Genomic DNA, 24100 nt, shown 5'->3' on the forward strand with positions numbered 1-24100 from the left:
TTCTTAAACTTTTTAGATGAAAATAAAAATATTATTAAAACTCAAATGCTAAGTATAACTATATATATATATATATATATATATATATATATATAATGAACAACTGTACTTCCAAAATCTAGCATATGCCCAGAAAGTTGTAGATGTTCAATTAAGCTTTGTGAACTAACTATAGCTGTAAGGAGAATGCTTCTACACCGAGACCTGGCCTGAAACAACTCTAAGAGATTTTCTCTTATCATACTTGACCTGATCTCTTAGCCCCCAACCCAACATCACCTCTCTACTCTGTCTTCTTTCAGTACTTAATACATATTTAATTTGGATCACTTAATAATATTCTGGTTTTAATTTTTTAGTTGTTACTTTCATATCTTCAAACTTTAAACATTCGAGATATTAGCTCTTTATCTGCTGAACACCTTGCTACTATATCTAGAACAACATGCCAGATACAACAGATAATCAATAACTCTTGTTTCTAAAAGATCAATAAAACATTTCTCTTTTACACATATTTTTCTATTAAAAAAATCACATGCAGAAAACATGATTAAGAAATGAAAAAAAGTCACCAAAAATAAACCATGTGTATGTCATCACATTTGATTTATGACTTCAGCATTTATTCTATGTATGTGTGTATGAGCTTGTGTGAGTACAAACACACAAGTATTAAAATAACAAAAATGAGATTCTGCAGGAAATCACTTTCTAACACTGATGATGGAAATTCAGTGTGCAGGGTTGGGGGCCGGGAGCAGAATTTACAAGGTTTTTGATAAGTGCTTACTGTACGTCAGGGCTGACAGCTAAAAGGTCAGCTCACACAGAGGGAAACGTGAAACTAGATGAACTCATTGTTTATAAACTCATGGTTTAGAGGAAAGGAGATTTAAGAAACTTAGGAAAAGTCCATCCAGTAGGAATGCACACTTGGGAGATCAAATTCAGACCACGTGACACAGTGCCATCTCCAGTGCATGAACGGGGAGCGGGGGGGGGGGGGGGGGGCAGTGTACATGATTACAGGCAATAAAGAAGACTGGTGAGGAGCATGGCGGTCAGATCTCAGGTGAACACTGACTCTTTCTAAGTCTCAGTTTTTTCTACTTGGAAATGGGGGCAATAATAGGACAAGAGTATAGTAAGAGAAGCAGACTGGTAAACCTACTTTCAGAGAACACCGTAAGGATAAAATTACTGAACGAATGTAAGGCACTGACTATAATGCCTGGCACACGGTAGGTACTCAGTGAATCCTGGCTGATCATTCTCCTTAGCTTGCCCAGTTTGCCAGGCCAAGCGTGGTCTTGGCTGCTCTGACCAAGTCTGTCCTCGGCTTCCTCAAAGGACCTGTTCTTTGGTGATAATGCTGAAGAGAAATGTTCCCATGTTTTCCTTCAACTAATCTTCCACCATTCCCAATACTCTAAATTGCTCATTCTGCTCTGGCTCCGTGAATTAAACTTCTAAGCAGGCAGTAAAACGTGATGGTTCCCCAACACCTGCCCTAGATCTGCATCCAAAACCCACTGAGGGCAAGCATTCGTGAACTCTTAAATCTTAAGTGACAGTGCTTTTCCTCAGGGCAATCTTTTTTCCTCCTCTTAAATTATGACCTTGGCACTATGCATTGATCTCAAAAGGGCTGAATCATATATGAGAATGGTTACAAGAACACTTCACATATGTATGGCACTCTATGCTTTCCTAAGAACCTTTTAAAATATTATTTAACCTCACCAGTACTCCAGGGAAACAGATATGAGAACTGTTGTTGTTCCCATTTTATGAATAAGAAAAAAGAGATGGCTTAAGGAAGGTGAGAAACTTGCCAAAAATCACATAGCCAGAAACACACAGAAATGGCTTTTAATCCAGTGCTCTTTTCAGAATGCTAGGGTGCCTTAACTGGTATAGGCTATATTTATTTAAAACAGTATCTAATCCAAAACACTGAAAGTAGACAAGATGCTTACTTATCTTTAGGCCAAATTAATAAGATTATTTGAAATTTGAAGTTTTATTTTATTTTTAAAAATTTTATGTATGTATTTATTGTCTTTTTAGGGCTGCACTTGTGGCATATGTAAATTCTCATGTTAGGCATTGAATAGGAGCTACAGCTGCTGGTCTATGGCAGAGCCACAACAATGCCAGATCTGAGCCACGTCCAAGGCTTATACCACACCTCTTGGCCACACTGGATGCCTTAACCCACTGAGTGGGGCTAGGCATCAAACCTGTGTCCTCATGGATACTAGTCAGGTTCGTTACTGCTGAGCCACAATGGGAACTTCTAATTTTTTTTTTTAATTTTAAATTAAAAAAATTTTTTTATTGGAGTTCCAATTGTGGCACAGTGGAAGTAATCCAATTAGGCAACATGAAGTTGTGGGTTCGATTCCGGCCTTGCCAGTGGTTTAAGGATCTGGTATTGACGTTAGCTGTGGTGAAGGTCGCAGACTCAGCTTGGATTCTGTGTTGTTGTGGCTGTGGCGTAGGCCGGCAGGTGCAGCTCCCATTCGACCATTAGCCTGGGAGCTTCCATGTGCCGTGGGTGTGGCCCTAAAAAGCAAAAAACAAACAAACAAAAAAAAACTATTAAAAAAAATTTCTTTTTTGGCTGCTGCTTGCTGTGGGACCTCAGTTCCCATACCATGGATTGAACTTGGGCCAGAGCAGTGAAAGTGCCAAATCCTCACCACTAGGCCATCAGGGAACTCTCTCTTTTACTTTAATAAGGCTTTATTGTGATTCTCGTATGTTGCTTTAATGATTTCTAACAGTCCAAAACTCATTACTGCTCTTAATGCACAACCAACACAGACATCACAGTGGAGGATGTTAAGAAGTATTACTCTTATTTTCTACATAATTTCAAAATGCCAGTTATTACTGAGAGCTCAAACCACAAGAAAGCTCTGAAACAGGAATAGATACTAGAGATGACACCTCTTGACTGATATCATCAAAATTATCTACCCTGTAGTATAAACACAAAAATAGGAGTGAAACTCATCTCCTGAATGAGACAGGAGACACCTTGAACCAGTGCATCCACATGTTCAAAAACTGGATGTTCTTGCTAACATATTTAAATATTACGATGACAAGCGCCAACGAGCTCTTCTGGTCATCAAACTTGCAAGCTGCCACCGTGGAGAATTCAAACACTGGGCTGCCATATCTTAAAACCAATCTAATAAGTATGTAAGGCAAAAGTTTAAATTCACTATGTATTTCTCAGATTAAGTCAGAAGTATTACTAAACACAGAAACTGTTAACTCCTTTTTCATTGACATCTAATAATTTAGGTCAGTACAAAAGGTTTTGAAATTATTATAAAGCTGTAAGTATATGGATCTGTGTCTGTTACTTTTAAGACCAAAGCAGTGATTGCGAGTTCCAAATACATTACCTTAAAAGATCCTAAAATGTTACAGGACACTTGGAGGGATTAATAGAAAAATTAGATTTTTTCCAAAGATAATCTCATTAGGAGATGACCAAGCAAGGGACTATACTAACACACTACTCATCTGTATGACATATTTTGTGTTCATGAAGGCAGTTAGGCAAATGTTAAGTGAATATAGCCTACTGTTTCAAGAGAGAGACATCATTCATAACCAGTATATATACTGATTAATATATATTCATATGTATAATTCAGTCATATATATAATTATATATTCATATTTATAGTTCATTCATGTACATGGATATATATAGTTTGGTTGTGAGTCACAGAGCTCTTTAAAATGACATAGTGCCAAGAAAGTTACTTTCCAGTACTAAAATGGGTAATTCAAAGGATCAAAATTAATATGTGAAATAATGAGAATAACAAGGTTGTAGAGAACTATATTATTATTTATGGCCACACCCTTGGAATATGGAAGTTCTCAGGCCAGGGATTTAACTGGCACCTCCGCAGTAACCCAAGCCACTGCAGTTGGATTCTTAGCCCACTGTGCCACAGAGAGAACTCCAGAGAATCCTATTATTAACACACGACAAGCATACAATATTAAAGTTATAAGAGGGCCATGTTTGAAAAAAACATTCATCAAAAACACTGAAAATCCTATTTGAGGATCAGTATTCTAATAAATGTGATTAGGACATCAAATTACTTCCTTGTAAAATCATTTGCTGATCATCAACATCCAAATAAAGGTGAAACTTCTCTAACCCAGGAATTCTTAACGTGGAATTCCGTATGGCCTGGGCTTCAGTGAGTAGGTGAGCCCTTTTAAATTCCATGTAAAAAAAAATTTTTTTTAGGGCCACACCCATGGCATATGGAAGTTCCCAGGCTAGGGGTCAATTCATAGCTGCAGTTACCGGCCTACGCCACAGTCACAGCAATGCCAGATCCGAGCCATGTCTGCAACCTACATCACAGCCCACGGTAGCACCAGGTCCTTAAACCCACTGATCGAGGCCAGGGATTGAACCCACATCCTCATGGATACTAGTCAGGTTCGTTACTGCTGAGCCACAATGAGAACTTATAAAAAATTTTTTTCCTTGCTTTTTAGGGCTGCACCTGCAGCATACGGAAGTTCCCAAAGTAGGGGTCAAATTTAAGGTACAGCTGCTGGCCTACATGACAGCCACATCAATGCAGGATCCCAGCTTGCATCTGCGAGCTACATCACAGCTCACGGCAACACTGGATCCTTAACCCACTGCGTGAGCGAGGTCAGGGATTGAGCCCACATCCTTATGGATACTAGTTGGATTTGTTTCCACTGCACCACAACGGGAACTCCTAAAATTTTGGGTGTATAAATGTATGTGCATTTTTCTGGAAGAGGTAACCACAGTTTTAAATAAGATTTGCCTAGAGTTCTTAGATCCAAAAAAGTTAAGATCCAGTATTCTAAAAGCAGGTTATTGGTTATCTATGTACAAATATATAACTAAATCTTGGATAATCTAAGTAATATCCTGTAAGTCTGAAATTAAGAAAAAGTATTTGACTTTTCTAAATTATTCACAAAATACTTTAGAAATATGGAACCTAGACTTGTCCTAATTAAAAGAAATGTCAGCCATAGAATGGACATTGATGGAAAATAAATATTTTAGGAACCCTACTGCAGTGAAAATAGACTTAAAATGTAGGTTATTCTGAAAGATTCATTTTTCATGGATTAAACAGGATAGAAATGGTTATATCTGATTAGGGGCTGCTCTAGGGGTGGGATGCTGGATGACCAGGACTGAATTGCACATGTCTGGACTGCCAAAAATTGTTCCATACTCCACATATCACTCATATGTCCTCCTGGGCAGTCATATAAATGAAAAATCTATAATTAAATGAGCTTAGAAACTGACTCCATTGCATGTATTTTTTTACAAAGTATTTTTTGCACACTTTTCACAATTTTGCACAGTTTTCAAGACTTTAACTACTAGAACCAATTGTCCAAACCTTTTTTTTTCCTTTTTATGGCTGCACTTGAAGCATGTGGAAGTTCCCAAGGCAGGGGTTGAATTGGAGCTACAGCTGCTGGCCTACACCACAACCACGGCAACACCAGATCCAAGGCCCATCTGTGACCTATGCTGTGGTTTGTGGTGATGCCGGATCCTTAACCCACTGAGTGAGGCTAGGGATCAAACTCACATCCTGACAGAGACTATGTTGGGTTCTTAACCCACTGAGCCACACAGCGTATCCCTATGATTACCTTTTCATTTGGGAGTTTCCTAAGAGGCATTTACCATTTTGGGGAATCATATCATCACTGGTGCTATGGTCTGAATATTTGCGTCCTGCCCCTAAATTCCAATGTGGAAACCTAACTCCTAATGCGATGGTAGGACGTAAGGCTGCTGGGAGGCGATCAGGTCATGAAGTAGTAGTCCTATGAATGGGATTAGGGCTGTAGAAAGGACACCCGAGACCTCCTTTCCACGATGTGAGCACACAGTCAGAAAGGGCTGTCTCAGAACCAGAAAGCAGGTCCTCACCAGAAATTAAGTCTGCCAGCACCTGGATCTTAGATTTCAGCTTCCAGAACTGTGAGAAATTTCTATTGTTTATAAACCATCCAATCTGTGGTATTCTGTTATAACAATCTGAACTAAGAGAACTATCAATACCATTCTTAGACCTGAGTTCACCAAACAAATCATTTATATATCGGTCTGCAGTTTTTGCTGCAGGATTCAGGGTTATTTACATATAACCTGAATACATCATTATGTCATGTCATATTCCACAGCCAAGCCCAGACATTACCATTAGAAAAACATTTTAAAAATGCTCTTTTATGTTTAGTGAGGATATTATATAGATTTTAGAAATTATCTGTATAGAAAAAGACTGTTAGAAAAAAAAAAAACTAGTAAAATCCAAATAAAGTGTGGAGTTTAGTTAGGAGTACTGTCCCAGTGTTTGCTTCTTAGTTTTTGCAAATGTATTATAATAATGTAAGATGTAAACAGTAGGGGAAACAAGGCAAGGGGTACACAGGCAATTTCTTTACCATCTTTGCAACTTTTCCGTAAATCTAAAACTTTCTAATAAAGAGGTTATTTTTTAAAAGTTTACCTTCAGAGATGCATGGAGATTTCAAATCTGGAAAACTGTCCCTTTTTGTGTAAATACCAGTTTTTTAGGTTTAATAACTGAACTAGATGTTTTCATATGTCAATGGTGGTTAAATATTAGCAAGTTCACGTGGTTCATCCCAGATCAGTTTGGGTCGAGTGTACTGGACTGTGTTACAAAGTTGAGACTAAATGCACCTTTCATTTTCAGAAATAAAAAAGAGAAATAAGTTGAATTCCTTTGCACATGCTCCTCCCCTTCCTGGCAAATTCTCCCCATGGTTATATCATGTTATATCTGATTTTAATTTAAGGCTAGTGAAGGAAGGTGTTACTAAATATTTATTATTAAAAAAGGAGTACTGAGTTTGGATGGTTGAAAACCATTAAACTAAACAAAGCATTAATAAGCAGAAGAGACAGAATACTGCACAGTTTATCTTCAAAGCTTACACCCAATTCCTATGAAGAAAAGATCAAAAAGGAACAAACAGGAGTTCCCGTCGTGGCGCAGTGGTTAACGAATCCGACTAGGAACCATGAGGTTGCGGGTTCGGTCCCTGCCCTTGCTCAGTGGGTTAACAATCCGGCGTTGCCATGAGCTGTGGTGTAGGTTGCAGACGCGGCTCGGATCCAGCGTTGCTGTGGCTCTGGCGTAGGCCAGTGGCTACAGCTCCAATTCAACCCCTAGCCTGGGAACCTCCATATGCCGCGGGAGCGGCCCAAGAAATAGCAACAACAACAACAACAAAAAGACAAAAGACAAAAAAAAAACCAAAAAAAAACCAAAAAAGGAACAAACACTATTTACAACCCTTCCTTTATGATAGTTTTCTTTCCTTTGTCATAAAGTGGTATCTTATGAAGCACTTCCATCAGTGGATCAATCTATGAGTGAAAATACATTGTGAAAGAGGATGCAAAAGAACAATTTTGTGTTTTTGCAGACAGCCTATGAAGTTCTTGAATACGTTCAGTTTCTGAGAAAACACGTTAAGGGGAGAAACGTGACATTCGTGAAAACAAATAATCTGGAAAAGCAATGAATAGGTTTAGCATAAAATAAATCACTCACCTGCGCACAAATCTGATGCATGACGTGACCAAATTCATGGAAGTAAGTCCTCACCTCATCGTGTCTCAGGAGAGAGGGACGACCTGCTCGTGGCTGTGAGAAGTTCACCACGAGGGCAGCCACCGACATCATGCGGCTCCCATCAGGCAGGAGGCAGCCAGGCTGGAGACCAAAGCAGGCTGCATGGTTGTATTTTCCTTCCCTAAGAACCAGAGCACAGTGGAGAAACATTCTTTTTTAGCAACAATACTGCCTGGCGTCTCTTAGTCATTAAATCAAATATTTTATAACAGAAGTTTCTTTGAAACATTTAATTCACCTTTTATAGAGTCGGTCAATCTTTTGTTGAAATGGAAAAACCCACTATCACTTGTTATGAGTTATGTTTCCAAGTTTTCTTTTGTTGAGAAATCTTTTTTTTAATTATTATTATTATTATTATTATTTTTAAGGGCCACACCCTCGGCATATGGAGGTTCTCAGGCTAGGGGTCCAACTGGAACTATAGCTGCCAGTCTACACCACAGTCACAGCCATGTGGGATCCAAGCTGTGTCTATGACCTACGCCACAGCACACAGCAACGCTGGAGCCTTAACCCACTGAGTGAGGCCAGGGATCGAACCTGCATCCTCATCGATACTAGTCCATTTGTTTCCGTGGAGCCATGACGGGAACTTTGAAAAATCTTAATGTAAGAATTAAGACTACATGCCGCAAATGGAATACAGCTGACTGATTTATTTTAATGAGCTCCTGCTTTTCTTCTTCAAAGATAGAGTCATTAATGCCACAAAGTGTTGAAGCAAAAGGGAGATAAAAGATAGTTTGACTAGGTAGTTTCTCTTTAAGATTAAACCTGATTTTTTAAAAAAAACTGATAAAAACTAAAACTCAGACAATAAGGTAGTTACTTTTATTCAAGGAAGGAAGAATCAGAACTCATAATTAAATGAGCTCCTTTTATAAACTAGACAGGCTTTTTTGGGAAACAAAGTTCTTTTAGTTAGCTTGGGAAAAGCATAAATTATACTATAAGGTTGTCTATTCTAGGAGAACGTGATTATCAGTGATAGTCTCTCCAAAGCTGTGGGGCCATTAGACTTTATTACAGGAGTAGATTTCCTCCTTTTTTGGGGGGGGCTCTGAAGACTAAAGCACATTTAGGAGTTCCTGTCATGGTGAAGCAGATACGAATCCGACTAGGAACCATGAGGTTACGGGTTCGATCCCTGGCCTTGCTCAGTGGGTTAAGGATCTGGCATTGCTGTGAGCTGTGGTGTAGGTCACAGACATGGCTTGGATCTGGCATTGCTGTGGTTCTGGCGTAGGCTGGTGGCTACAGATCTGATTAGACCCCTAGCCTGGGAACCTCCATATGCTACAAGTGCGGCCCTAAAAAAAGACAAAAAGAGAGAGGAAAAAAAAAAAGACTAAAGCACATTCAAATTTGGTGTGGATTTTTTAGTTTGATGTTTTGATTTGATTTGTACATCTTTTTCTGTATTATTTCTTCTTGGTGACACATTACTCTGTTTTTTTTTTTTCTCCTGCTGATGTTGTTCAGATTAAACAAAAACAAACTAGCCTTTTTACCACTTCCTATGAAGATGTAGAAAACTGAAATGGACATTGCTCCTATTCTTACAACAACTTGATGGACAAGCTGTAAATCACAACTTTTCTTGAACCCATCAGAATGTGAAGGTTGAAGGGCAACCAACCTATAATCTAAGATAGGTGCCTTCAGGAGAGAAAGGAAACAAGCATTTTTCTTACCTGGGGCAGACAGTGCAGACAACAGTAAGAGAATTTTAAAACACTGCTAAAGACAGACGGTGGACCAGCCAAAAAAGGGAACCATTAGGAGTTGCTGGATAAGGAAAATTTAAAAAAATTTTTATTATAGTTGATTTACAATGTTCTGTCAGATAAGGGAAATTCTGCATGCATTTGCAGGGTTTTCTCCATCAGACCTCACTGGGTACACACAAAAAAGACAGGGGCAAGATAAGAGCCTGAGAAAGAATCGGTGCCAACGCAGGGCTGCTAGAAGGAAGTATTGCCTAGATCTTTTTCACCTCTTTCCTAGAGAACATTGAGCCTTGAACTTCTAGTGATAGGGCAACAAAATCTGTTGCCCTAAGAGCATTGGTAAAAACCCACTGCCACTGGGGGATGGTAATAGGAAAAAACCTCTCTACTCCTCAAGGAAGGGCATGAAAACATCCTTGGCCTAGACCCACAGCTGAGGGTGGGGCAGTATCACTGGATAGGCCCACTCCTAAGACCCAGGGACTCAGAGCCTACTTAAGGCTGACCTTTAATCAGAACAAGAGAAAAGTCTCTCCCCTATCCAGGCTAACAGGCATCTAGTAACAAATAATAGCAATCTACTGCTCTGAGAGCAACAAGAGCATGAAGAGACCAGCTCTAAGGCATAGAGCAAATGGAAGACCTAAAATTGAGAGTGGAACAGACACTGAGGAAAACTCTAGCAAAAGCCCTGATCCTAAACATATACAGGGATCTGAGGCTTTGGGTCCACTGAAATTAAACAAAACAACAAATCACAAACTCAGCTCAACTACTAAATAGAGTCAAACATTCATATTAAAGGCCTAGCAAAAGTAAGTATGTACCTGCTATTGGGTACAAAAAATATTTACCTTAATCTTTCTATAAATATGTAAGATGTTTGACCTAAAAATTTTTTTTTACACCATATGAAGATGTAAGAAAAAAAAGAACACTACATCAAGAAGCAAAGAGAGCAAAAAAAATTGACTCAGATATGACAAAGATATTGGAGCAATCAGAGTGTTGAACATAACTAAAACTGTTAAATGTTAAAGATTCTGGAGGAAAAAGTAGACATTATGTACAGTGAGGTGGAAAATTTTGGCAGAGTTGGAAACTTTGAGATAAAATGAAAATGCTAGAAATAAAAAGCACAGTAATGGAGATGAAGAATGCCTTTGATAGTCTCATTAGATACTTGCCCTAGCCAAGGAAAGAATCATTGCACCAAAAGATAGGCCAATTGAAGCCACCCTAAAATACAAAGATGTTTAAAAGCATCCCCCTGCCCCAAGAACAGAGAATCAAGAGCCACAGGATAATACAAAATGATTTACTATATATATAACTGGAATTTCAGAATAGAGAACACAATAGAAGAAATATTTGAATCACTGAGAATTTTCCAAATTTAATGACACTAAACCCCAAATCCAACTATTTCAGAGAACATCAAGGAAGCCAAATACAAAACAAAACCAACTAGAAAAAAAGGAAGGTAAAAAATTTAATCCCATATGACTAAGTGTATAGAACTGCTGAAAAATAAGAACAAAGAGAAAATCTTTGTTCAAAGGCAGTAAGAGGAAAAGCACACATTATATATACAAGGACAAAGATAAGAATCACAGCCAATCTCTTGTCAGAAACTATGAAAGTCAGAAGACAACGGAATGCCATCTTTAAAGTGCTGATAGAAAATTCCTGTAAACCCAGAATCCTATGAATAGTAGAAGTATATTTAGAAGAAAGAAAAATAAAGACTTTCTCAAACAATAACTGGTATTATACATTACCAACAAACTAGAACGACAAGAAATTTTAAACAAGTTGTCCAGGCAGAAAGGATATATAATACCACTCTAAATTTGTGTCAACAAAACAGTTAGTGCTAAAAATATAATAAATTAAGATAGATTACAATTTATTTATTTTGAATTGCTCTGAATAACAGCTATTTAAATCAATGATATTAACAATGTGGAAGTTGCCACTGTGTATCAGTGGTAATGAGCATGACTAGCATTCATGAGGATGCAGGTTCGATCCCTGGCTTTGCTTCAGTAGGTTAAGAATCTGGTGTTGCCATGAGCTATGGTGTAGGTCCCAGATGTGGCTCGGGTCCTATGTTCCTCGGCTGTGGCGTAAGTCGGCAGTTATAGCTCTGATTAAACCTCCAGCCAGGGAACTTCCACATGCCACATGTGTGGCTCTAAAAAGCCAAAAAAATAAGTAAATAAATAAAATACAAATAACATTAACAATGCATTGGGTGTCACAGCATATGTGAAAGTAGTATGTAGGCCAACAACAGCACAAATGATAAGAAATATAAGTTTGAAGGTAGACATGATTAAAGATGTACACTTTAAAACCTTAGGCAACCAATAAAAAAATTAAAAGGAAATATAAATAATAAGCCAAGAGTAGACAAATATATATCATTAAAAATCCTATCGGCCCATAAGAAGTCAGAAAAGGAGGGAAAAGCATAGATGGGAAAAATAGTAAGATGGTAGATTGTAATACAATCATGTTAATACTTAATAATATTGTGTAAATGTTCTAAGCACACTGATTAAAATGGATTATTACAATGGATTAAAAAAAGCAAGCACCAACCACAGTGTCTATAAGAGACCCACTATAAATAAAAAGTGAAAGATAGGTAAAAAGTTAAAAGATGGAAAAAGATACACTATGTAAGTGCTAATCATGGCTACAGTAATAGCAGACAAATAGAATAAGGAAAATTATTGAGAAAATAAGGAACATCATATAATGATAAAGGGGTCACTTCTCTAAGTAGATATAACCATTCTAAATATGTGTGTGTATATATATATATATATATATATATATATATATATATATATATATATATAAAAGCAGAGCTACAAAACACACAAAGCAAAAGCTAATAGAAGTGAAAGGAGAAATAGACAAATTATTTAGAGACTTCATTCCTCTCTCAGTAATGAATAGGCCAAGAGAAAATCAATTTGGATGCAGAAAATCTGAACAACACTATCAATCATCTTCACATAATTGACACTTACAGTACTCAAATGCACATGGGACACTCACCACAACTAATGATATGTTGGCCATAAAATATATCATACCATTTTAAAAGAATTTAAATACTATAAAGTATATTCTACAACAATAACACAACTAGACGAGAAATAACAGAAGGCTACCTAGAAAATAGCCAAATAGTTGGAAATTAAAAATGTATTTCTATAGTTAACTGTTCTTTGACAAAAGGACAAAGGCTATACAATAGAGCACAGACAGTTTTCAACAAATGGTGCTGGAACAGCTGGACACCACATGCAAAAAAATGATTCTAGACACAGGCCTTACATGCTTCATAAAAACTCACTCTAAAATGGATCACAGACGTAAATATAAAATGCAAAACCACAAAATGCCCAGTATACAACACAGGAGGAAATCCAGATGACCCTGGGTTTGACAATGACTTTTTAGAAGCAACACCAAAGGCACAATCCAAGAAAGAAAAAAAAAATCAATAAGCTAGATTTCATTAAAATGAAAATTTTATGCTCTGAGAAAGACACTGTCAAGAAAACGAGAAGACAAGCCACAGACTGAGAGGAAATATTTGCAAAAGAAACATCTGATAAAAGACTGTTATCCAAAATATATGAAGAATTCTTAACACTCACCCATAAAAAACCAATATCAAAGGAGATACAAAATGGTAATTAAGTATATGAAAAGTTGTTTCACCTCATATGTCATCAGGGAAATGCAAATTAAAATGAGATATCGGAGTTCCCGTTGTGGTGCAGTGGAAACAAATCCGACTAGGAGCCATGAGGTTGTGGGTTCAATCCCTGGTCTCGTTCAGTGGGTTAAGGATGGGGCGTTGCCTGAGATGTGGTGTAGGTCACAGACTCGGCTTGGATCTGCCGTTGCTGTGGCTGTGGTGTAGGCCAGCAGTGTAGCATAGGCTGGCAGGTGTAGCTCCGATTCAACCCCTAGGCTGGGAACCTCCATATGCTGCAGGTGCGGCCCTAAAAAGACAAAAACAAAACAAACAAACAAAAAAAAACGAGATATCACTATACACCTACTAGAATGACCAAAATCCAGAACACTGACAACACCAAATGTTGACAAAGATGTGGAGCAATAGATACTCTCATTCATCGCTGGTTGGAATGCAAAATGGGACATCCACTCTGGAAGTTTTGTGGCTTATAGGTAGTTCCCATTGCGGCACAGTGGAAATGAATCCAACAAGTAAACATGAGGATGCAGGTTCAATCCCTGGCCTCACTCAGTGGGTCGGGCATCCAGTGTTGCTGTGAGCTGTAGTGTAGGTTGCAGATGTGGCTCGGATCCCACGTTGCTGTGGCTTTGGCTTAGGCTGGCAGCTGTAGCTCAGATGCAGCCTGTAGCTTGGGAACTTCCAAATGCTGCAGGTGCGGCCCTAAAAAGCAAACGAAACAAGACACTAAAAACATACTCTTACACAACCTAGTGATTGCACTCACTGGTACCTATCCAAAGGGCCTGAAACCTTATGGTTACACAAAAACCTGCACATGGATGTTCATAACACCATTATTCATAACTGCCGAAACTTGGAAGCAAACAGGATGCCCTTTAGTAGATGAATGGATAAATAAACTGTGGTACATCTAGGCAATGTAATATTAGTCAGTGCTAAAAAGAAAAGATGAGCAATCAAGCTATGAAAAGACATGGGGGAGTCTTAAATGCATAATGCTAAATCAAAGAAGCCAATCTGAAAAGGCTACATACTGTATGATTCCAATCATTCGACATTTCAGAAAAGGCAAAACTATGGAGAAACTAATAAGATCAGTGGTTGCCAGGGGCTGGGGTGGTGAGGGAAAGGATGAAGAGGCAGAACATAGAGGATTTTTAGGGCAATGTATTATACTATAATGGTAGACACATGTTACGTATGTTTTTCCAAATTCACAGAAAGTATAACATCAAGAGTGAACCCAAAGGTAATTTGAGTAATAATGATGTGTCGATGTATGTTAATCAATTGTTAACAAACATATCACTCTGGTGGGGAATGTTAATCACAGGGGAAACTATGCATGTGTGGGGGCAGAGAGGATATGGGAAATCTCTGTACTTCATGCTCATTTTGCTATGAATCTAAAACTGCTCTAAAAGATAAAGTCTATTTAAAATAAATAAAAGTTAAGTAAAAAGTAAAAGTAAAAATAAAGAAACATCAGGAATTCCCGTTGTGATTCAGTGGGTTAAGAACCTGACTAGTATCCATGAGGATGTGGGTTCAATACCTGGCCTCCTTTGGTGAGTTAAGGATCCCACATTGCTGCAAGCTGCAGCATAGGTTGCAAATGCAGCTCAGATCTGGCATTGCTGTGGCTGTGGCATAGGTTGGCAGCTGCAGCTTTGATCTGATGCCTGGCCTGGGAACTTCCATATGCCACAGGGGCGGCCTTTTAAAAAGAAGAAGAAGAAGAAGAAGATGAAGAAACAACAACCAAGAACTGCCCAGGCTGTGCTAGGAGTGAGCAGGGACATGGGAAAGGAAGGCTGACATGAGAAGGGACAGGAAGACAAACTGTGGATATGTACACCAGAAACTGTGCACTGAGTATGGTAACATTTTCAGCCAGCCCAGCCTCTGGATGTTCAATCAGTGCTTCTGAAGTGACTTCATGTAGTTAGACTGAGTTGCATAAACAGGTAAACAGAAAAGTAATCTGGGAAGGGTTTATCCTGCTATATTTTATACTTCTTAGTCTATTATGAAATGCCTAAGACTTTCTACCAACTTAAAAATCAGTGCCATTAAGGGATATTTATCTCTCCTTTTTTTGTGTTTTTTTTTTTTTGTCTTTTGTTGTTGTTGCTGTTGTTGCTATTTCTTGGGCCTCTCCCTCGGCATATGGAGGTTCCCAGGCTAGGGGTCGAATCAGAGCCACAGCCACCAGCCTACGCCAGAGCCACAGCAACGCAGGATATGAGCTGCGTCTGCAACCTACACCACAGCTCACGGCAACGCCGGATCCTTAACCCACTGAGCGAGGGCAGGGACCGAACCCGCAACCTCATGGTTCCTAGTCGGATTCGTTAACCACTGCGCCACGACGGGAACTCCTATCTCTCCTTTTTGAATCAAACTTCATTTATTTCAAAGGTTTTCTTATCCTGTAATTACATCTTTTTATATTTTGTTTATAACATGATGGTGATTTTGAAAGATATTCTTGGAGTTCCCATCATGGCTCAGTGGTTAATGAACCAGACTAGCATCCATGAGGACTTGGGTTTGATCCCTGGTCTCGCTCAGTGGGTTAAGAATCTGGTGTTGCCGTAAGCTGTGGTGTAGGTCGAAGATGTGGCTCAGATCCCGTGTTGCTGTGGCTGTGGCTGGTAACTACAGCTCTGACTGGACGCCTAGCCTGGGAAACTCTGTATGCTGAGGGTGCAGCCCTAAAGAGACAAAAAGACAAAAAAAAAAAAAGATGTTCTCACCTGGCAATCTTATGTTGGAATTATGACAGTGTTTCTTTGCTTTTTTTTTTTTTTTCCTGTTGAGAATCTCAACATTTGATGAATAAAAATTGGAAAATGATTAAAAAAAGAAAATGATTTTTCCAAAACCTAATACAAATGTCCTTCTCTGTCAGGGAGACAGAGAGGACAACTTAATCTATCTCACTTTTTTTGAAGCAAACATGTCAGGTGACAGAAAGTGAATATTAATGAGGTTACTACCCTCACAAAATATCATTCTCTGGTCCCCATACTTGAGGGCTGGTAGCAATGGCCAGATATTTGAGTGTGAAAGACGCTAGTTCTATTTGGCAGAGAAAGGATTGGGTAGCATAGATTGCTATCTTTGACCATGGAAAGATAATCTGGGGACAGTTATAGGAGACTCCAATGTTGAAGGATTTCCCCTGAAAGAATTCTTGGCCTAAAAGTGTATCTCAACACTTTTCAATTAAAAATAGACTTATCTATATATGACAAGGGTTTATTTTTAGATCATATCAGAAGTCAAAGTAAGGGAATTCCTGTTGTGTCTCAGTGATAATGAACCCAACCAGTTTCCATGAGGACGCGGTTCATCCCTGGCCCTGCTCTGTGGGTTAAGGATCTGGCATTGCCCGAGAAGTGCAGTGTAGGTCACAGAGGCAGCACGGATCGTGCATTGCTGTGGCTGTGGTATAGGCTGGCAGCTGCAGCTCCAATTTGACTCCTAGCTCAGGAATGAGAACTTCTATATGTTGTAGCTATGGCCCTAAAAAGCAAAAAAAAAAAAAAAAAGAGAGAGAGAGAGAAAGAAAGAAAAGCTCCAGAATTTTTTTTTTTTTTTGGGCTTTTTTTGCTGTTTCTTGGGCCACTCCCGCGGCATATGGAGGTTCCCAGGCTAGGGTCGAATCAGCGCTGTAGCCACTGGCCTACACCAGAGCCACAGCAAAGCGGGATCCGAGCCGCGTCTGCAACCTACACCACAGCTCACGGCAACGCCGGATCGTTAACCCACTGAGCAAGGGCAGGGACCGAACCTGCAACCTCATGGTTCCTAGTCGGATTCGTTAACCACTGCGCCACAACGGGAACTCCAAGCTCCAGAATTTTAAGAAAATACTTAAAAAAAAAAAAGAAGTGAAAGTAAGTCTATAATGCATTGAGATATGGCACTGCTGCCTCCAGTCTGGTTGATAATAGTTATCTAGCCTCCTTCCCAAAGTCACCACCAATCAGTAGATAATGAACTTTATGTGCTGCAGATTTAGGGAGATGCTATAATTTCCTCTGGCCTATTTAGTAAAATGGATTATTGATTGTAACAAGCTGGCTTTGTTTTAGAAAGCAGCCTACAGAGAAAGTAATCCAAATCCTTTCATGTCTGTTGAAACTGCAGAGTCCATAGATACTACATGCTACCAGCAGTAATAATAGTATTTTAAATTCTTACCACTGATGGAATTCCCAGGCTGGTGATTAGCACATATAGGCCAACGCACAAAACAATCCAGTAAAGGAAATATCAGTCCGTTATTATAAAGGTAGAAATAGAGACTCATAAAGGTTATGTCATTCAGGCATGGTAACTCAAGTTTGGCCGACTGCCAAGATTTTTGTTATTCCTTTATACTGTGCTGCCTTGCAGCCAGACTAAAGGGAGTGGTCACAGATTTGAGTACTGGCAGACAGGTCACTTGAATAATAAATATTCTGAGGTCATTTAAAATTAAATGCAGTACACAAATTAGATGACGAAGATGATGATGATGACAGCAGCTCACATTTACTAAGCACCTGCTGTGTGCTGGGCGGTCTTCTAAACGCTTTGCATGTAATTAACCATTTTAGTCCTCACAATAACCTTACAAAGGAGGTATGACTGATATTTCAATTTTACAGGACCTTAATATAGGTAAGGAAACTGAGGTAAAGAGAAATTAAGTAACTTCCCTAGGAAGTGATGAAGTCAGACATAATGGCTTTAGAGCCCACATTTTAAATCCCTTTACTAGGAAACACATATGAGAATTATGAATGACAAGTCTCAAATGGGGTAGGAGGTGAATCCCCAAGGTCCCTTCCAACAATGTGATCCTCAGTACCTTGGATAGAGGTCCAAGTAGAACTGTCCTAATACTTCTCCTGTGGCTTTATCCTTCACCGTGTACAGGGTAACACTTTTACTCCAAACATGAGCATCTGTCACTTGCTCAAAGGAGAGTCCCAACAACTCCTGGTAGATGTTCAGCAAGCCTTCAGTGACCACTTCAATTGGGAAGTATTCCTTGAGGATCTCTTGGTCCACAGAGTACTTGAGTTCTTCTGTCTGAGTCATATAGTAATGTAGATCCCAGGCATTGATTTTGCCATCATATTCAAAACCTTTCTCTTCACATTCCTTTTTCTTCAAATTCAAAATGAACTCTCGTTCTGCCTCACCCAAGGGTTTTAATTTCTGGCTTAAATCATCTGTAATGGAAGAGAAAAAAGTTAGCAGTCTCTTGGGACCAAGCATATGTGCACATACCACCAGTATTTTAGCCTGTCCTTCCTCCTTTGTCAAGCCCCATACGAATAAATCAGGAGAAAAGAAGGAAGGGAGGAGGGCAGGAGGAAGAGAGAGAGGAAAGCACGCCTTATTATGTCAGCACTGCTGTTCTCTTCAGACTAATTTATTCCATGGCTCCTCACTCTCCTTTTTTTCTGTACCACCCAAACCAGCCCACAACTTCCATCCAGCATCAACAAAGCTGAAGTTCATCTCAGATAAATCTGACTCAAGAATGTCATAATTCAGGGGATGAAGCGATAGTGAAACTAAACTCAGGTACATGATTATTCTTCAGTGAGGTTAGGCGCCTCTGAGAGGTAGTGATTCAGATCTGTGGTCAGAGAGACTAAGAACTGCTCCATGCCTGTGACAGCCCTGGCTTTAGTTTGTCATGACCACATTTTCACAGAGAAGGTCTATTTGTACATAGCAGTTCTACTTTTAGGGTGGATACTGCAATTTAATACTCTGGTCAGTTTCTGACTATGTCACTGTATATGGTTGAAGGAGCATGCTTTGATTATGTATCCCTTTACCATAATTTGTTATTCTCCATAATTAGATAAAACATGTGGGCTTTCTAAGGGACAAGGCAGTTTGGGAAGCAATCCCACAGTATGAGGTGAAGGCAGCAGCCTAGGGAGTTCCATGAAACAAAAAGAAGACACTCAAGGAAGATACAGAGAGAGAAAATTCTGATTAGGTCTGTGAAAAATATGTGAATACAGATGGGAATGAATATGCCAATTTTATATCAGAGGGACAACTACTTTTAAAAATTAAGTTAATGGGGTATCATTAAGGAAAATGTCAGTATATGCAGTCACCACGAAAGGAAACATTCTCACCAAACCTGTTAACCCCCTGAGCTATTCTCTTGCATGAAATACATCAGGATATATGGCACTTACTGGCTCACATCTCAGTTGCTTCTACTCTGTGGAAAATTCATTGAGGAAAGAATCTTACCTTCTTTCTTTCTCTAGTCTAACCATGCACCATACTGCCTGTTACAGGTTAGTTATTTCATAAATGTCTCATGAATGAATAAATGAATCATATAATAACAAATAGCTATTATTTATGGAGCACTTAGTACATGTCATATACAATGTTAGCATATACATTAATAATTCAAGGTATAGCCAATGAGAACACCGTGGATCAAATTTCAGGCTAAATATTGATTTTTAACAATTATTAATAATCTCCAACTTAAGCTAATAAAATTACACACTAGTTGTTCAAGGTGAATAGTCTGAAAGGGGTCAATGAGTAAGTAAAAAAAAAATCATACTATGGTAAACTTTGATTAAGGAAGATTAAAACAAACAAAAATTAGTGTCTTCACAATGGCTATGTTAATCAATTATTTCCACTAAAATGAAAGAGAAAGCCAGAGTGACTATTGGAATAGTGACATCTGAGATATGCTAAGGGTGACAGAGTGAGTACCAATGACTAAATGTCATGGACATAAGAACCATGGTTTTAAAAAGATTAATGAGAAAGTGACTTTAAATGAATGTGGTTATAGTGACTAGCTAACAGTTTTGATGCATATTATTTTAGATTACTTTTATATAACAAATATAAAATATTCTGGAATATAAAACTTTTTTTTGTTTTATATGCTCTATTTTCATTTATGTCCTATATGTCAGCTTATTTCATATGAATTAATAAGCAATCATAATCTAACTAACAAACACCTAGTGACAGTGAACAAAGCCAACGAGTTAATACTCTCTATAGGTCCCTAGATGTCTTGTTAGGAATTAATATAAAAATTCCCACCAAGGAGTTCCCATCGTGGCTCAGTGGTTAACGAATCCGACTAGGAACCATGAAGTTGCGGGTCTGATCCCTGGCCTTGTTCAGTGGGTTAAGGATCTGGCGTTGCCGTGAGCTGTGGTGTAGGTTGCAGACGCGGCTCGTATCCTGCGTTGCTGTGGCTCTGGCGTAGGCTGGTGGCTACAGCGCTGATTCGACCCTAGCCTGGGAATTTCCATATGCCGTGGGAGCAGCCCAAGAAACGGCAAAAAGAAAAAAAAAAAAAATTCCCAGCAAGATGCAGATAGACTATTTTAATAACCCTTAGGACCAAGCACAATAACTAACACATAGTAGGTGACTAACACATTTCTCTTGAATGAAAAACAGAATGTTTTCAAGGACATATTAAATTCTGAGGCCCTCTGGCACGTTGGTACCATGAAAACAGTCACAGAAAAAAAAGAAATGGAAATATACAAGGGACTAAGAAGGGACTAACCTAGAAAGGCTGTCACATGGTGTGTACTCTTCGCAGTGTTCATCTCAAGGACAAAGTCAGCATGTGTGCTGTAGCCCAGTAGTTTGGCTACTTTGGCCCGCAGTGGGAGTAGCTCCTGCAGGATTATGGTGTTTTCCTAGAAATAAACAACAACAACAAAAATCACAACAAAGGTTAATAATTAACTGGATTCAAAGCACCAAATAGGAGAGTTATAGTATTTTAAGGTTGGTACAACTGTCAAATATTTTTAGACCATCTCAACTTCTAACAAGTTATTCTATTTCAGTGTTACAGACATTTTTTTTGGATTCATGATCGATTTTTTTTCTGAAATAAATGACTTTTTAAACTTCAGGAGGTAGCTATGAGGGTTCTAAAAAACTTCAGATACTGTTAACTTAGGGTAAAAATATATTCTTTTTTTTTTTTTTTGTCTTTTTAAGGCCACAGCTGTGATATATAGAAGTTCTCAGGCTAGGGATAGAATCGGAGCTGCAGCTGCTGGCCTACACCACAGCCACAGCCACAGCCACCCCAGATTCAAGCCGTGTCTGTGACCTACACCACAGATCACGGCAATGCCAGTTCCTTAACCCACTGAGCGGGACTAGGGATCGAATCCACATCCTCACGGATACTAGTCAGGTTCGTTACCGCTGAGCCACAATATGAACTCCTAAAAATATATTCTTAAGGACTTTAGATTCCTTAAATGTGATTCCATATTAATCTCGTTGATAGAACTACATCAAATATTGGTATTTACATTTTTATTTTATTGTGGTAAGATATATATAATATAAAATTTACCACTTTAACTTCACACTCCTAAGTATGGCTATTTAGGAAAACAAGGAAAATAGTAAGTGCTGGTGAGGATATGGAAAATGTGGAAGATTTGTACATTGCTGATGAGAATGTAAAATGGTGTAGCTGTTGCAGAAAACAGTATGATGATTTCTCAGAAAATTAAATCCAGTATTACCATATGATCCAGCAATTATATTTCTGGATATGTATCCCAAAGAAGTGGAAGCACAGATTCAAACAGATATTTTTTTTTTTTTTTGTCTTTTTGCTATTTCTTGGGCCACTCCTGCGGCATATGGAGGTTCCCAGGCTAGGGGTCGAATCAGAGCCGCAGCCACCAGCCTGCGCCAGAGCCACCTCAACGCTGGATCCGAGCTGCATCTGCAACCTACACCACAGCTCACGGCAATGCCGGATCGTTAACCCACTGAGCAAGGGCAGGGACCAAACCCGCAACCTCATGGTTCCTAGTCGGATTCGTTAACCACTGCGCCACGACGGGAACTCCTCAAACAGATATTTGTATACCCATGTTCACTGCAGCACTGTTCATAACAGCTGAATGGTACAAGCAACCCAAACATCCATCAATGGATGAACAGATAAAGAAAATTTGGTATTTAGGATATTAGTCAGCCTTAAAAGGGAAAGAAACTTTGACATATCCTAAATCATAGATAACTTAGAAGACATAATGCTAAGTGAAATGTGTCAGTCACAAAAGGATAATTATTGTCTGATTCCACTTATAGGAGGTTCCTAAAGTAGTCAGATGTATGGAGACAGAGTAGAATGGTGTGTGCCAGGGGCTGGGGGGTGGGGGAAGTGGGGAGTTAGTTTTTATTGGGTGCAGCATTTCAGTTGGGAAAGAGAAAAAGCTCTGGAGAGGCAAGGTGGCGATGGGTGCACAACAACTAAATATACCTTCATGCCATGGAACTCTAGACTTAAAAATGTTTTAGGGATTTCTCTCAAATTATTACAAACATATGTATATATATATTATTTCTATTAAAATACAAATAATGATATTGCTTTATTGTTTTCTTAATAATAAAGGAAAAATAATCTCCTAGAAAAAATAGAGAAAAACTGCTATTAAATCATTTATAGACATGCTTCTAACGAAGGTCACTCTGCATTTTCAAAATCTGGCTCTACCCTTCACTAGCTGTCTGACCACTGGCAAGTCCTTTAATCTTCCTAAGGCTTAAGTTTTCTCATCTGCAAGATGTAGAGAGTAAAAGGTGCTACATCATAGCATGATCATGAAGATTCAAGTGAGGATATAAGTAAAGGCCATTGAAAAATGCCTGGCACAAGAGCAAATACCACACAATTATATGTTAAAGTTATTATTGTTATTACTATTATTTGCTGTGCCTATGGCATACGGAAGTTCCCAGGCCAAACCTGAGCTACTGCAGTGACAATGCCAGATCCTTAACCCCCTGTGCCACAAGAGAACTCCTACTAGAATGGAAACATGGATGTGAAAAACACATAATACAATTTTCCAAGTTCTAAAGTTAACTAATTTGATCTCTTGGGTTAGACCATGGTGGAAAATAATAAAAGAGAGTGTGTGTGCGCGTGTGTGTGCATGTGTGTGTGTGTGTATAATTGGGTCACTTCACTGCACAGCAGAAATTGGCACAGCACTGTAAATCAGCTATATTTTGATAAAAAAAGGTAACATAAAAAAATAAAGTTAACTAGTTTGAGTCTTTGTTTCACCTTTTTCAGTTTCTCTAGACCTTCTCCTTAGACTGCCAATTTTGTCCCAAAGTCAATTCCCCTATGCTTTTTTCTTTTTTTTTTTTTTAAACTTTTTAGGGCTGCAACTACGGCATATGGAAGTTCCCAGGGTAGGGATCGAATCAGAGCTGCAGCTGCCAGCCTACACCACGGCCACAGCAAAGAGGGATTCAAGCTGCATCTGTGACCTATGCAGCTCCTCTCAACACTGGATCCTGGACTCACTGAGTGAGGCCAGGAATTGAACCCACATCTTCATGGATACTAGTTGGGTTTGTTTCCACTGTGCCACAAGGGGAACTCCCTCACCCCCAACCACCATTCTTCCTTTTAGTTATAGAATTCTCTGAGTTTTTGCTGGACACACGGTCACCCGATTACCTTTCCCACACTTCCTTTAAAAAAATTTTTTAAAAATGATTTTTTTTTTTAAAGAGTTCCCTTCATGGCTCAGCAGATAATGAACCCAACTAGGATCCATGAGGATGCGAGTTTGATCCCTGGCCTCGCTCAGTGGGTTGGGGATCTGGCATTGCTGCAAGCTGTGGTGTAGGTCACAAACATGGCTTGGATATGGTGGCATAGGCTAGCAGCCGTAGCTCTGATTTGACCCCCAGCCTGGGAACTTCCATATGGTGCAGGTGCAGCTCTAAAAAGCAAAAAAAAAAAAAAAAAAAAAAAAGAAAAAAAAGATTATTTTTTTTCCCTTATAGTTGGTTTACAG

The 24100-nt window shown here is 38.9% G+C and overlaps 1 protein-coding gene across 4 annotated transcripts in view; it reads right to left on the reverse strand.

The window, feature by feature from the left end:
* NLN (neurolysin) overlaps positions 1-24100 on the reverse strand; it is a 110281-nt gene that overhangs the window by 18807 nt on the left and 67374 nt on the right. For all 4 annotated transcript variants that reach the window (XM_047798949.1, XM_047798880.1, XM_047799102.1 and 1 more), the window contains exons 7-9: positions 20806-20941; positions 18082-18448; positions 7653-7854 (exon numbers count right to left, since the gene is read on the reverse strand). In XM_047798949.1, the coding sequence (XP_047654905.1) occupies positions 7653-7854; positions 18082-18448; positions 20806-20941 (705 nt within the window). The remainder of the gene's footprint in view (positions 1-7652; positions 7855-18081; positions 18449-20805; positions 20942-24100) is intronic.

The sequence above is a fragment of the Phacochoerus africanus genome, chromosome 1, assembly GCF_016906955.1.
Source record: "Phacochoerus africanus isolate WHEZ1 chromosome 1, ROS_Pafr_v1, whole genome shotgun sequence".
NCBI classification, from domain to species: domain Eukaryota; kingdom Metazoa; phylum Chordata; class Mammalia; order Artiodactyla; family Suidae; genus Phacochoerus; species Phacochoerus africanus.